The 12,716-nt window shown below is 34.4% G+C and overlaps 2 protein-coding genes across 2 annotated transcripts; both read left to right on the top strand.

Annotated features, from left to right (window-relative positions):
• On the top strand, positions 2,074-6,710 carry LOC104784949 (probable protein arginine N-methyltransferase 6). The gene is made up of 13 exons (XM_010510064.2): positions 2,074-2,492; positions 2,866-2,931; positions 3,105-3,173; positions 3,398-3,433; positions 4,059-4,124; positions 4,389-4,457; positions 4,581-4,658; positions 4,759-4,837; positions 5,277-5,371; positions 5,500-5,584; positions 5,688-5,896; positions 6,098-6,216; positions 6,293-6,710. The coding sequence occupies exons 1-13, from the start codon at positions 2,184-2,186 to the stop codon at positions 6,333-6,335; spliced, it is 1,323 nt and encodes a 440-aa protein (XP_010508366.1). The 5' UTR covers positions 2,074-2,183; the 3' UTR covers positions 6,336-6,710.
• Positions 10,288-12,108, top strand: LOC104784940 (protein ASPARTIC PROTEASE IN GUARD CELL 2-like). Its single transcript, XM_010510053.2, has one exon. It carries the CDS (start codon positions 10,413-10,415, stop codon positions 11,826-11,828), a length of 1,416 nt encoding a protein of 471 aa, XP_010508355.1. The 5' UTR covers positions 10,288-10,412; the 3' UTR covers positions 11,829-12,108.

Here is a 12,716-nt window from a genome sequence, read left to right as displayed (position 1 = left end):
AGAAAAAAAAAAGAAAAGATAAATGCTCTTTCCATTTTCTATATAAATCTACTTAATTAATTTTTATTATTTGTTCCACTAATAAAATAAATATTGTATGTATCTATTTTATTAAGGGAAAAGTATCCATATAATTTTACACTTCCTTTAAATATTTCTATCAAATTTCATTGGTCTTAAGACCATTTTTAAATTTTTCTCATTTAAGATTAAAAAACATAAATTAAGTCTTAAATTAACACAGAATTGTTTTAAATAATTATTAGTTTTCAAAAAAAAAAAATGGTTTCAGCTTTCTCTACTTTTACTAGATCAATTCACTTTATCTGAACAAAGATTAGTAATTAATTTTTTAAAAAATTGTTAACTAATCAAACTTAAGAAACTAAGACTTGATTTTTTACCATATGAGTTGTTTTTAATAATTATATTCAGAAATTTTTTAAGATTTTAAATTATGATTCTCATATCATCTTTCTTAATTCCATTTACAAATTGTATTGATATAATAATACATCTTATTATATAAAGCTTAGTTTTTAAAATCCAATTTGTTTTTTTATATGAAAAATCAAATAAAATTTAAAATGAACATTTAATATACTACTTCAAATTTTACATATTTCTTTTATATCCGCGTGACCGCGTAAATACACAGACCTAATCTAGTGATTAATAAATCTACACTATACTATTAAGGGAGAAATACACCTAAAACTTCTAACCTTTATTTTAAGCTTTCTGATTTTTCTTGGTTAATAATATCTACAATAATATAATTGCAGCACTTTTTGCTCAAAACTATGTTTTTGGAAACATTTATCATTGAATGTCATTAAATGATTATATTCATATCCAAAAAGGTTTAGTTAAATCTCTACTATCCTTATAACCAAACAAAATCAAAATATTATAAATATCCATATATAATAATGTTCTACAATTAATATAGATATTTAGAAGATTTATTCCATGTTAAATTTTTAAGTCTCCTTTCATCTCCTTTTGATTTTAAATTTTAAATGTAGTGAATCATCAAATAATACATAAAGTTAATAAAAGTGTATATTTTCTGCATATATTGTGATTTGATTTTTTAAAAAACATATATTACTCAATAAATATAGTAAATTTAATGTATATAATAAATTATAAAATTTGAAGAAGTTTATAATTTATAACGGATAGATCTAAACTTAATAAAAGTTTAAAATTATGAATATTTAAACATATAAAATTTTCAAAATAACACAAACGAGTTATATTACATGACGAGTTATATGACATGATATGATTGAATTGATAATACTATACTTTAATAGAAGTTAAATCCACATTTTACTATTTTAACAATAATAATATAAAATATATCAAATCAAACTGATTTAATTAAGATTATATTAAATAAGAATTGTTGTGCGGTATTCTGCTGATTACATACTAAATCACTAAAATTAACAAAATAGTACATTAGCAAAATTAGTATTAAAATAGTACATTAACAAAAAATTATGTAAAAACTTGTCCTACGGTATACCGCGGGTCATAATCTAGTTGTACGCTTAAAATTTCAACTTATTTTCAATGTTTGCAATATGTCTTTACTAATACTTGCTCACTTAAACCGTTGTGCTGCGTAAAAAATCTTCATCTATATATACATTTTTAAAATACATTTTAGATTATACATTTTTTATTTATACTTATTTACAAAGTTAATCTCTAAAAAATTTCTAAAAATAACATTACATCACATCAAATTGTGTATTCTAAATATATTTTACATTCCATGGGTTTTAAGGACATATATATTTCTATTTGGTCAAATGTTTTAAATGGCTAGTCAAGAGAACTTGAAGTAGTAATTGACATTGTTTCCGTTTTGTTTTCTATAGAAGTATTAAAGGCACCGTGATGATTTGCATTCATCACCAAACTTACAAGAAGAAGGAAAAAAAAAATTATAAAACCAAAATAAATGCCAATAATAAGAAAAAAAAAAAAAATTAGGGATTTGAATAAAAGTTGGGAAAATAAAAAGGAGGCTCCTTTAGTTGGGAACACTATAGTTTGGTTTCTTCTACTTTCAACAGTCGTCGTCAAAGCGTCAGAGAGAAGAGAAAAAGGCTCTCTCTCTCTCTCTCTCTCTCCTCTTTGGGTTTAATAATAACTGAATAATAAATATGCAATCTGGCGGCGATTTCAGCAACGGCTTCCACGGCGACCATCACCGTGAGCTTGGATGGGAAGAGAAGCAACTCGTTGGTGGTGGTCTCAGCTCTTCTTTTGGCCGAGCCAAGAGACGTAGTATTCGCGGCGGACCTCGTGACCTTAGTGACGGCGGAGCCAATGTGCCTAGGGTTTCTGACCAGCTTGACGAGCAGAAGAAATCACTGGAGACTTCGGAATCTTCTCCTTCTCCTTGTACTGACTTCGACGTTGCCTATTTCCATTCATATGCTCATGTTGGGATCCACGAAGAGATGATCAAGGTTCTCTCTTTCGCTTCCCCTTTTGTGCTTAACCCTTATTTTCTTGTATGAGAGCTTCAATTGAAAATCTTGGGTTGAATATTTCTCTTTGGTTTGGGGAGTTATTTGGATTGTCTAGTCAATTTTTCGAACTTGCTACAAGTGTTGTTTTTGAAAAAACCATTACTGGGTATGTTAATTTGATGTTTATAATTGCTTCTTCTGGTACTAAATTGGGGTTTCCAGATCGAAATTTCTCTGTTTCTCAATAAGAAAACGTCAATGTCTGCAGAATTTGGCTAAATATTTGTTCAGATATATCCGTTTTAGGATGTTTTTCTGCTGTTTCCTGGGATTTCTCACTTCTTTTGCGGAATGTTATTGTTTGATATAGGATCGAGCAAGGACGGATGCTTATAGGGACGCCATAACGCATCATCAGAGCTTCATTCAAGGCAAGGTAAGTATAGTCTCTCGTTGCTGTAATTTCTGAGGTTAAGCTACAAAACAATGATAGCGAAGAAGATTCAGATTGGGACCATTTTTGACTCTTTGCTTAGCTTGTGTTTGTGACGTGGTGGTAGTTTAATATTTGGTTTGAAGACCTATCGCTAAATTGATTGCTTTTAACAGGTTGTGGTGGACGTTGGCTGTGGAACAGGCATCCTTTCGATCTTCTGTGCTCAAGCAGGTGCAAAACGGGTATGAGTTAGTTATGTGTTAGACGCAACGTTAATATTTGATTTTGATCTGCAATAATCAACATTTCTTGTTTACAAAAGATATGAAAAAAGTGTGAAGAATGTAGCCTGTGTACGATAGATATTAAGATTTTTTCTCTGTGTCTGTTGTCTATATATTCCAAAGACCGCGGGGGTAAACCAACACTGTAAATGGTTTCTTACAAAACTTCATTATGCTTGCAGGTATATGCTGTTGATGCTAGTGATATAGCTGTCCAGGTATTATTCCAGTTGTTTTTTTTTTGTTAATCCAGTAATTTGAAGATTAGGATTGCTCTTGATCTTCTTGCCCTTAGCTTCTATTTTCTGCATTTTCGTGAACTGATGAGACTGGCCATTTTCTTAATCATATAATCTAAATGGCTTGGGGGTTTTTATAATTTCACCAACACATGTTTTCATTGGTTAAAATTAAAACTTGGAATAGAGATGGAGTTCAATAATGTGTTGCATGTTCCCTACGGTGGAAGTATGTTTAGGGTATGATGACTGTTTGTATTATTGTTTGACGTGAGGCCCTACGCTTGATATGTTCTCAGTTAAGTTGACCCAGGCGTCGTTTATATATTTTAGTTTTAATCTAAAATCTAAGTCTCTGCATTGCTTCATGGTTTGATCACCCTTCATTTGGATCAAGGAAGAAATTCTTGCACATGTTTCTGATATTGTCCTGTGAAGCTGATCCAACTAAGAGAGAATTTACGAATCTGGTGCTTTAGCTCTGCATGTGGTTTTCATTTGGTTTTTTTACCTATCAGAAATTCAGAATTAGGGTGGTTTAGTGAATCTTAGTTTGGGCAAGGGATCCTACTTACCCTTTTTTTTTTTCCTAATTCACCACCAGGCAAAGGAAGTTGTGAAAGCCAACGGTTTATCCGACAAGGTCATTGTTTTGCATGGGAGAGTGGAGGTATTATGTTGTCTATGATAAATGCCAAGTTGGTCCTTCATATTATATCCTATATATATAGTTGAAGTTAATATTTATATCATTTGCAAAAAGATAAATTGGTGTCGTTATGCAGAAAGGTGCGATATATATAACATGAATGTAATGGAGAACTCGGATAGTCTTTACTTCTGTACCGCTATTGAGATAGATTGGTTGTGTGAAACATCGTATGCAAGCGCTCATCTTCTGTAGTAATTTTTCTTTTCTTGTAATGTTCTTCAGGATGTTGAAATCGACGAGGAGGTTGATGTTATAATTTCAGAGTGGATGGGTTACATGCTCTTGTATGAGGTTATTGCCTTATCTTGTATACATATAATCTTATGTTGATGTCTAAATGATAACCTTCCAAATAATTAATTTTCTTAATCCTCCCTGTTCTCTCATTCCCGTGTTGTTTTTGATGTGATGTAGAGTATGTTGGGAAGTGTTATTACAGCTAGAGATCGCTGGTTGAAGCCTGGAGGTTTAATTCTCCCATCACATGCAACAGTACGATTATGATCCCTTCAAATATAATATTACAGTATGCTCTAATGAATTTGGGAGGAAGGCAAAATTTGATATGTTGCTGTTTACCTTCTGTTGACAGTTATACATGGCACCTGTTTCACACTCTGACAGATATAGCCACAGCATTGATTTTTGGCGCAATGTTTATGGAATCGATAGTAAGTATTATATCGACTTGATATTTGGGACAATGATTATATTAAATATGATTGGTATACTGGTAGAACTGAAACTGAGTTATGATTTCTGCAATTTTATGTGGATTTGATGTGTCTAATAAGCTGTTAAAAATTTCAAGATATTAGATTGCCATATCCCACATAATGATAGGTGGGGAGTTTGGTCATCTCCTAGACAGATCAGATAAGCAAAAGTAGGTTAATGAGCTTTTACTGCCTTGATAGTCCTGGTCCTTGACTTAGGGAGTAAACATGTGGCATTACTTAGTCATAAGGATCTATTGAAATGTCCGTTTCTCAGTTACCTTCACGTTGGGGATCTTTTACTCAAGAATCCAATAATTATTCAAGTTTTTATAAAGTCAAAAATAATCCCCTGGCAAGAAGTTTCAGTAATGATATTTGATGTTGTCTGCAGTGTCTGCGATGATGCAATTAGCTAAACAGTGTGCGTTTGAAGAACCCAGCGTGGAGTCCATATCAGGCGAGAATGTTCTAACATGGCCAGGAGTGGTATTACCTCGTTCTCTGAGTACTTGTTACCTCCAATCTCTTTGAAGTCTCAGCTATGTTAAATGTGCATACTGATTCATCTTTTTTTTCCCTAAGTAAATATTTATGTAAGAGCATTTGAAGTGCAGGTTAAACGTATAGACTGTCAAACAATACAAATCCAAGAGCTAGACTCCGTTACTGCAAAATATAGATTCAAGTCAATAATGAGAGGTATATCACTCTCTTTATCAACTATTCGTGTCTTGTGTGCATCTTAGAGAGAAGTTAGCCTTGTTTCCTTTCTGTGTTGAGGCTTTTCCTTATCTTGTTGTAGCCCCTATGCATGGTTTTGCATTTTGGTTTGATGTTGAATTCAACGCACCGGCCTCTTCGCCTGCCAAGAATACTAGTGAAAGTAGTGCTGCTAGTGGTTCTTCATTGATAAGTCCTTCTGGAGAAGGAAATCAGAAGAAGCGGACTAATCGGAGTGATGCACTCTTGTTGTCCACCTCTCCCGAAGCTCCTCCAACGCATTGGCAGCAAGTAAGACCATATACATCCCAATTTCTTCAACTTTATATCAGTGAATCATCTAATTAATTGATAAAGATCAGAGGGAGTTGTATTGTTGAGAAGATCAATGATAATTATGAATAAAACCTCGAATTCTGGCTCTACTTATGTTACTGAGAAAGTAGCTTACACTTTCTGACAATTTGTTGTTGAACCACTTTTTTTGGACAGACGATTGTATATTTCTATGACCCTATAGACGTAGAGCAAGACCAAGTCATTGAAGGTTCCGTGACACTTTCTCAAAGCAAAGAGAACCGGAGATTCATGAACATCCATCTCGAATATTCGTTAGTAGCCAACGCACTCTTTCACCCTTTTCAACTTACTTAATTTCCACCAGTGCTTATTTTGCGGTTTTTGCAGCTCGGCTGGCCGTTCCTTTGTAAAAGAGTCGGTAATGCGTTAAGGAGGCGATTCTTTGACAATCTCTCCTTACCTTAGAAGCCCTGTAAGCTGTAGTCGCTTCTGCTAAAGCATTGATTAGTCCAGAAATTGCAGAACCAACACTTGAAGACATTGACAAAGACAAGCTATTTTTAGTCTGTGAAACACCAGTTCTTGTATTATTAGTCTGCGCAACACCATTTCTTGTAAGAGTATTTAGGTTTTAGATATGATGGAAGCAATTTTAGGACATTGTTTGGGGCCATTTTTAGCCTGTTACTAGCCAACCGCTCAGCAGACGACACTTATCTTTAAATACTTAAATTTGTCATGCATATTCATATTTTATTGGAGATTTGTATAACCTAATACATTAAGATCAATTTAGTGTTTAATATATGTTTCGCTATTTGATTATATATGAAGTTTAAAATATATCTTCGCAAGTGTTATTATTATTTATGAAATTATGAGGAATACCTTAACTATACTGTGGTAACTTTTCTAAATTAAATATATTAAATAAATTAAAAAACCTCTATAATTATTTGTGTTATAAATTTAATAAAAAACCTCTATAAATCTTTGTGTTATAAATTTATAAAGATATATTATTTGTGTTATTATGATTTGAGAAATTATGAGGAATACCTTAACTATAACCAAGTTGGAAATATATTTAATTTAGAAAAGTTACCACAGTATATGGATTTATGAAGGAATTAAAAAGCTTAAAAAAGGCTACTAATAAATTATTTAGGGCTCTTCATAAACTTTTAGGAAGCTAGATTTTGTAGTATATTTAGAATTTGACTAATCATTTGGGACATTCTCTCTCTCAAATAACAATATAAAGTAAAACGGTTATTAATTTCGAAAATTCTAAGGGTTTGTTCTTGTAATTCATACACATTTTCCTATTTGATAAAAAACAAATTATACACATTTTCATGCATTATTATAAGATATGACACAGGAGCTGAACCAGTTTCTTATGTTATGTATATCACTATACAGTATACTGTATACTGTATATGGTATGTACATAACCGGATCGGATGATTATATTCTAGAAACTCTTTCCCCATTCACGGTGTATGGATTACTACGCGTAATTGAATTATACATATCGTTGGATTAGAAAATTGTGAGCAACTTTTAGGTGTAATAATTGCTCAATTATTGATAAGTGGTGCATGTCTTATGTAATACCCAACTCTGTTTTGTTTTTCATTAGAATGCATGTCCATTTTTATTAAAAATTATTATCCGTTCGACCGTGTGATGCATAAGATATGTTATATTCTCTCTTTTATGCCAAATTATTTGTAGTTGGTGTTGTCGTACTTGTATTACATGCAACAACAGTAGCCATCGAAAAATATTTATATAATTCTATATTCTCCACATCTTTAAAACTTTTGGGCACACCCACAAATGTATGAATCACATAGCACCATTTCTTTTCGTAAATTATTTTTCTTTCCACGATCTATATATATTATTATTGAATTAGATTGTATATTAGATTACATTGTGAGTCAAATAGATACGAGTGTATATCAGTTTATATGCCAAGTCGGTTTTTTTTTTGGCGGAATCAAAGTAAAGTCATACGATATTTCAATGTAACCACGATGGCTAAAAGTACTTCTTTATTCAATATACTGTCATATATCAAGTGAATCAAATCCAAGTATGAGCAAGATATTGTTTTGGTATAGTTGCAGAAGATTGGATGATGATACAAATATGCCAAAACTGATGAGCTAAGAAACCATATAATCAATAGTTGCAACCAACATTTGCTTTCAACCTACTCCTGCACTAGGTCCAATCTAAATATGTTTTAATTGGCGTTAATTCTAAGAAAATCAAAGATAAGATTTTCAATTAAATCATGTTTTTGGCTCATACGACGAACTTTGTCCTTGATTATGAAATATGTAGTGGCTTTCATCGTATACGAGTAGCCATTCTTGAAATACAACTGTAGTTCTTATATTCACTATATAGAATTTTGATGTTACAAATGGAGATGGAATGCACCTTTCGTCTATATATATATATATATATTTTTTTTTTTGAATGAATGTTAAATTTATTCTACCAAAAAAAACGTTGTCCATTACAATTTTGCAACCTTATATTGGAAATAGTTTGAGCTTAAAAACAGAACTTAAAACACAGAACTAGTAACCTTTCGTCTATATTTCCACGAAGCCAGTATCGATCATCATCTTTGTGTTTTGTATAGCAAGGAATCAATACTTTTTGGTAATTTGATATACATAGGGTTTGGGGTTTATATATGCGTAAACATTGTCTGTTCCGGTAGGTTTATATTTTCCTACGTCGTATATGTGTTTAATTGTAAGATACCCGTTGGTAAAATAATGCGGGTGTTTGTCATATCTACGGGCACTATTGATTATTTGATATACAATTCCAAAGACACAATTTTGTAGCTAAATTACAAAAAAAAAAAAAAAAAATTGTTTGATATTTCTTTTTAGACAATAACATACGAGATATTTATGTCTAATTCTCTGCACCGTTGATTGATTTTCCCAAAATCACAAGCATGTTAGAACATTGGCACTTACAAGATCATCGATACGAGTTTCTTGTAGATTAACGAATATGATGATTTTCACCGAAAGGTCTATACAAGTGCTTCCCCCATGACTTGCAACATATTCACTTTCAAAAGGCAACACCGCAAAAAAAAAAAAAATGTTAGACAATTTCATAAGAACACTTTTTTTTGGTTATTTTGTAAGTATAATATCTTTTAAATTTATCATCTAAATTAATAATTAACCTAATTTTAACTAATCTAGTATACATTTATTATGTTTATTGAAATTGCATTTAATATCCATATTTGTTTGGATTACTTATGATACTTACTATTTGGGACGCATTTTATTAATCCGTCGAACAAGTTAATCGGAAACCGGAATGAGGGTCTTTTTTTCTAGTGAATCGAACATATTAAATATTAGTAAATTTTAGAAAGTGGTTTGGCATTATCTAACGACGGTCTTACTTTGTTGTGCGTTGGAGGTGATGAATAAGCATATAGTGGGTGTGACCGTCTGAAAATCGTGGTTCTTGGCATTCGAGTAGAAGTTCAGCTATCTTGTGAAGTTTTAGGAATATGATGCTAGCTATAAATCGAGAGCCCTGCCGGTCGTATTCTAGATTTGTTTTGGAGAATTGATGGTTCGTTGGCGTCTCGGGTTGTGATCCCTGGTGACAACGTATCCCTAGATTGGTTGGATGGTTTTTTTTAAAAATATACTATATGTGATTAGAATTAGAAAGAAAACAAAATAACATAGTAGGAAATTATTTTGGGTTTCTAACATGTATAAATAATTAGTACACATTAGTGGGGTTGCTTTTTCCAAATATCTAAACTTCTACTATCAAGTTAAGAACTTAATAGATACATAGTTTTGGGTTTTAGATATGTTGATAGGTTTATTTTAAGGCTCCCAACATAAGACAATAAATTAATAATTATGAAATTAAAGGAAAAAAAAACACAAAATTATAACTAACCATAAGATTGATATTTGTTTATTTGTTAAGTGGATAAATAAAAGAAAACCTAGTATGTTGTATAGTCGTGAGAAATAGACAAGATATTAAGAAAAATCTTATATGTAACTCTCAACCAACCAAACAAGACTAGTGAGTGAGAGAGTACTGAGTACTGTAGTAGTGTCTGAAGAAAATAAAAAACAAAGGATGTCGACGTGCCCACAAAAGTCCACGTATGCAAAAAAAAACCATAGCAATAAGAAGAAGATCATCGACCCATCCCTTGCCCCATTTTCACAAGTCTCTCTACTCTCAACTCTCAAGTGGTCTCTCTCTACTCTCTCCAATTCCCTTAAAATAAATCTTAAAAAATCCCAAATTTTGAGAGAAGAAGAAGAAGAAGACAAGACACCAAAAAACCAAAAACTCAAAGTCTGACATTAAAAACCCAAAATCCAAAAAGAAGAGTGTGTGTGTGAGAGAGAGAGAGAGAGAGCTCTTCTTCTTCACGCTTGCTCACACGGGTTTGGCTTTGGCGTTGTAAACAATGCTTCTCCCTCTCTTCTTCTTCTTCTTCTTCCTCCTCTCCCATCTCCATCTTTCTTCTTCTTCTTCAATCTCTTTCCCTGATTTTCAAATCATCGACGTTTTACAACCTCCTCTCTCCGTCACCGGAACTCTTCTCAACGACACCCATTTCTCCGACGACTCCACCTCCAAACACACCCTTCGCCTCCTCCACCGCGACAGATTCCCTTCCGTCACTTACCGTAACCACCACCACCGTCTCCACGCCCGTATGCGAAGAGACACTGACAGAGTCGCCGCCCTTCTCCGCCGCATTTGTGGCAAAGCCGTCTCTTCCTCCTCCGATGCTAGGTACGAGGTCGACGATTTCGGGTCCGATGTGGTTTCCGGTATGGATCAAGGGAGCGGCGAGTATTTCGTCAGAATCGGCGTCGGAAGCCCGCCGAGAGATCAGTACATGGTCATTGATTCCGGTAGTGATATGGTTTGGGTTCAGTGTCAGCCTTGCAAGCTCTGTTACAAACAATCCGACCCGGTTTTTGACCCGGCTAAATCCGGGTCTTACACAGGAGTCTCTTGCGGCTCTTCCGTCTGTGACCGCGTCGGAAACTCCGGCTGCCACTCCGACGGGTGCCGTTACGAGGTCATGTACGGGGACGGTTCTTACACGAAGGGGACATTGGCTCTCGAAACGCTGACGTTTGCTAAAACGGTGGTTAGAAACGTTGCCATGGGATGTGGCCACCGGAACAGAGGAATGTTTATCGGAGCTGCTGGGCTATTGGGTATTGGAGGCGGTTCAATGTCGTTCGTGGGTCAATTAACCGGTCAAACCGGTGGTGCGTTCGGTTATTGTTTAGTGAGCCGAGGCACCGACTCGACCGGTTCATTAGTATTCGGGCGAGAAGCTTTACCCGTTGGAGCCTCGTGGGTACCGCTGATCCGTAACCCGCAGGCTCCGAGTTTCTACTACGTTGGGCTCAAGGGCCTCGGGGTCGGAGGCATACGGGTTCCTCTACCGGATGGTGTTTTCGACCTGACTGAAACAGGTGACGGTGGTGTGGTTATGGACACGGGAACTGCCGTCACAAGGCTTCCCACGGTGGCTTACGCTGCGTTCCGAGATGGGTTCAAGTCTCAGACCGCCAATTTGCCGCGGGCTTCGGGCGTATCGATATTCGACACGTGTTATGACTTGTCCGGGTTTGTCTCGGTACGAGTCCCGACGGTGTCGTTTTATTTTACGGAAGGTCCGGTTTTGACGTTACCGGCTAGGAATTTTCTGATGCCGGTGGACGATACGGGGACATACTGTTTTGCGTTTGCGGCGTCTCCGACGGGTTTGTCGATAATAGGGAACATACAACAAGAAGGGATTCAAGTATCTTTCGACGGAGCCAATGGATTTGTTGGTTTTGGCCCCAACGTTTGCTAGCGGTTAAATTAGAAGAAATTACTATTTTTGTTTGCTAGTAAAGTAAAAAACTAAAAAGCTTTTGTCACAAAACTATATATGTATTTGTTGTCTTTCTTTTTTTTTTTCTTCTTATTAGTTTGGTTTGAGTTTTAGTAATAAATCTGATTAGTATAGAGATTACCAAAAAAAAATGTATATGTTTTGACCAAATTTGTCTTTTGATTTGTGATTGGTTTGGAATCTCTATTATGTTTGGGTTACTGTTTGATATGAATGGAGTGAAACAACTTTTAGAGCACCACCAAGTCAAAAAGCAAATTACACAGAAAAAGGGTTAAAAATTAGTAAAATCTTTGTGGTGAAGCGTGAGGACATTGGGGAGTGAACCTTTTCTCTATTTAACCAATTGTTCACATTAACTGTAATTAAGTTTTACTAAGCAATTAGCATCACATGCTCCAAGGTTAGTCACGGCCATTTGACTGAAGTTATGAATTGCTTTTATTGGTAATGGAGATTTACAAGTACAAAATTCCGCACCTAAATTGATAGGAAAAGTTCCATACGGCTTTCAAATTTTTTACATGAACTGATTATTATGTTTTACAAAAAATGTGTGTGATATGGATGGAAGAAGCAGGCCTGCCTTATGGGCACATTATCTCGTGCCAGTCTTACTCTTTAGCTTTTTTATGCATATGAGTACCTGAGCGAGAGAGACCCACAAAAGCTGGAAAATTTTCTAATTTTTTTTTAAAAAAGTGATGTGAATGAATCATTTAAAGCAACTTAATAATCTCTAGTCACAATCGTGAATCACTTGAAGCTGCTGCTGCTGCACCTCTTCAATTCATTACTTCCCCGTGATACTTTTTCCTGTCCTATTTTTTTCCAAGTCCCCCCCCC

Source organism: Camelina sativa, chromosome 1 (genome assembly GCF_000633955.1).
Source record: "Camelina sativa cultivar DH55 chromosome 1, Cs, whole genome shotgun sequence".
NCBI lineage: Eukaryota > Viridiplantae > Streptophyta > Magnoliopsida > Brassicales > Brassicaceae > Camelina > Camelina sativa.
The sequence above is the reverse complement of the archived record's forward strand: the minus strand, read 5'-3'. Positions and strand labels throughout refer to the sequence as shown.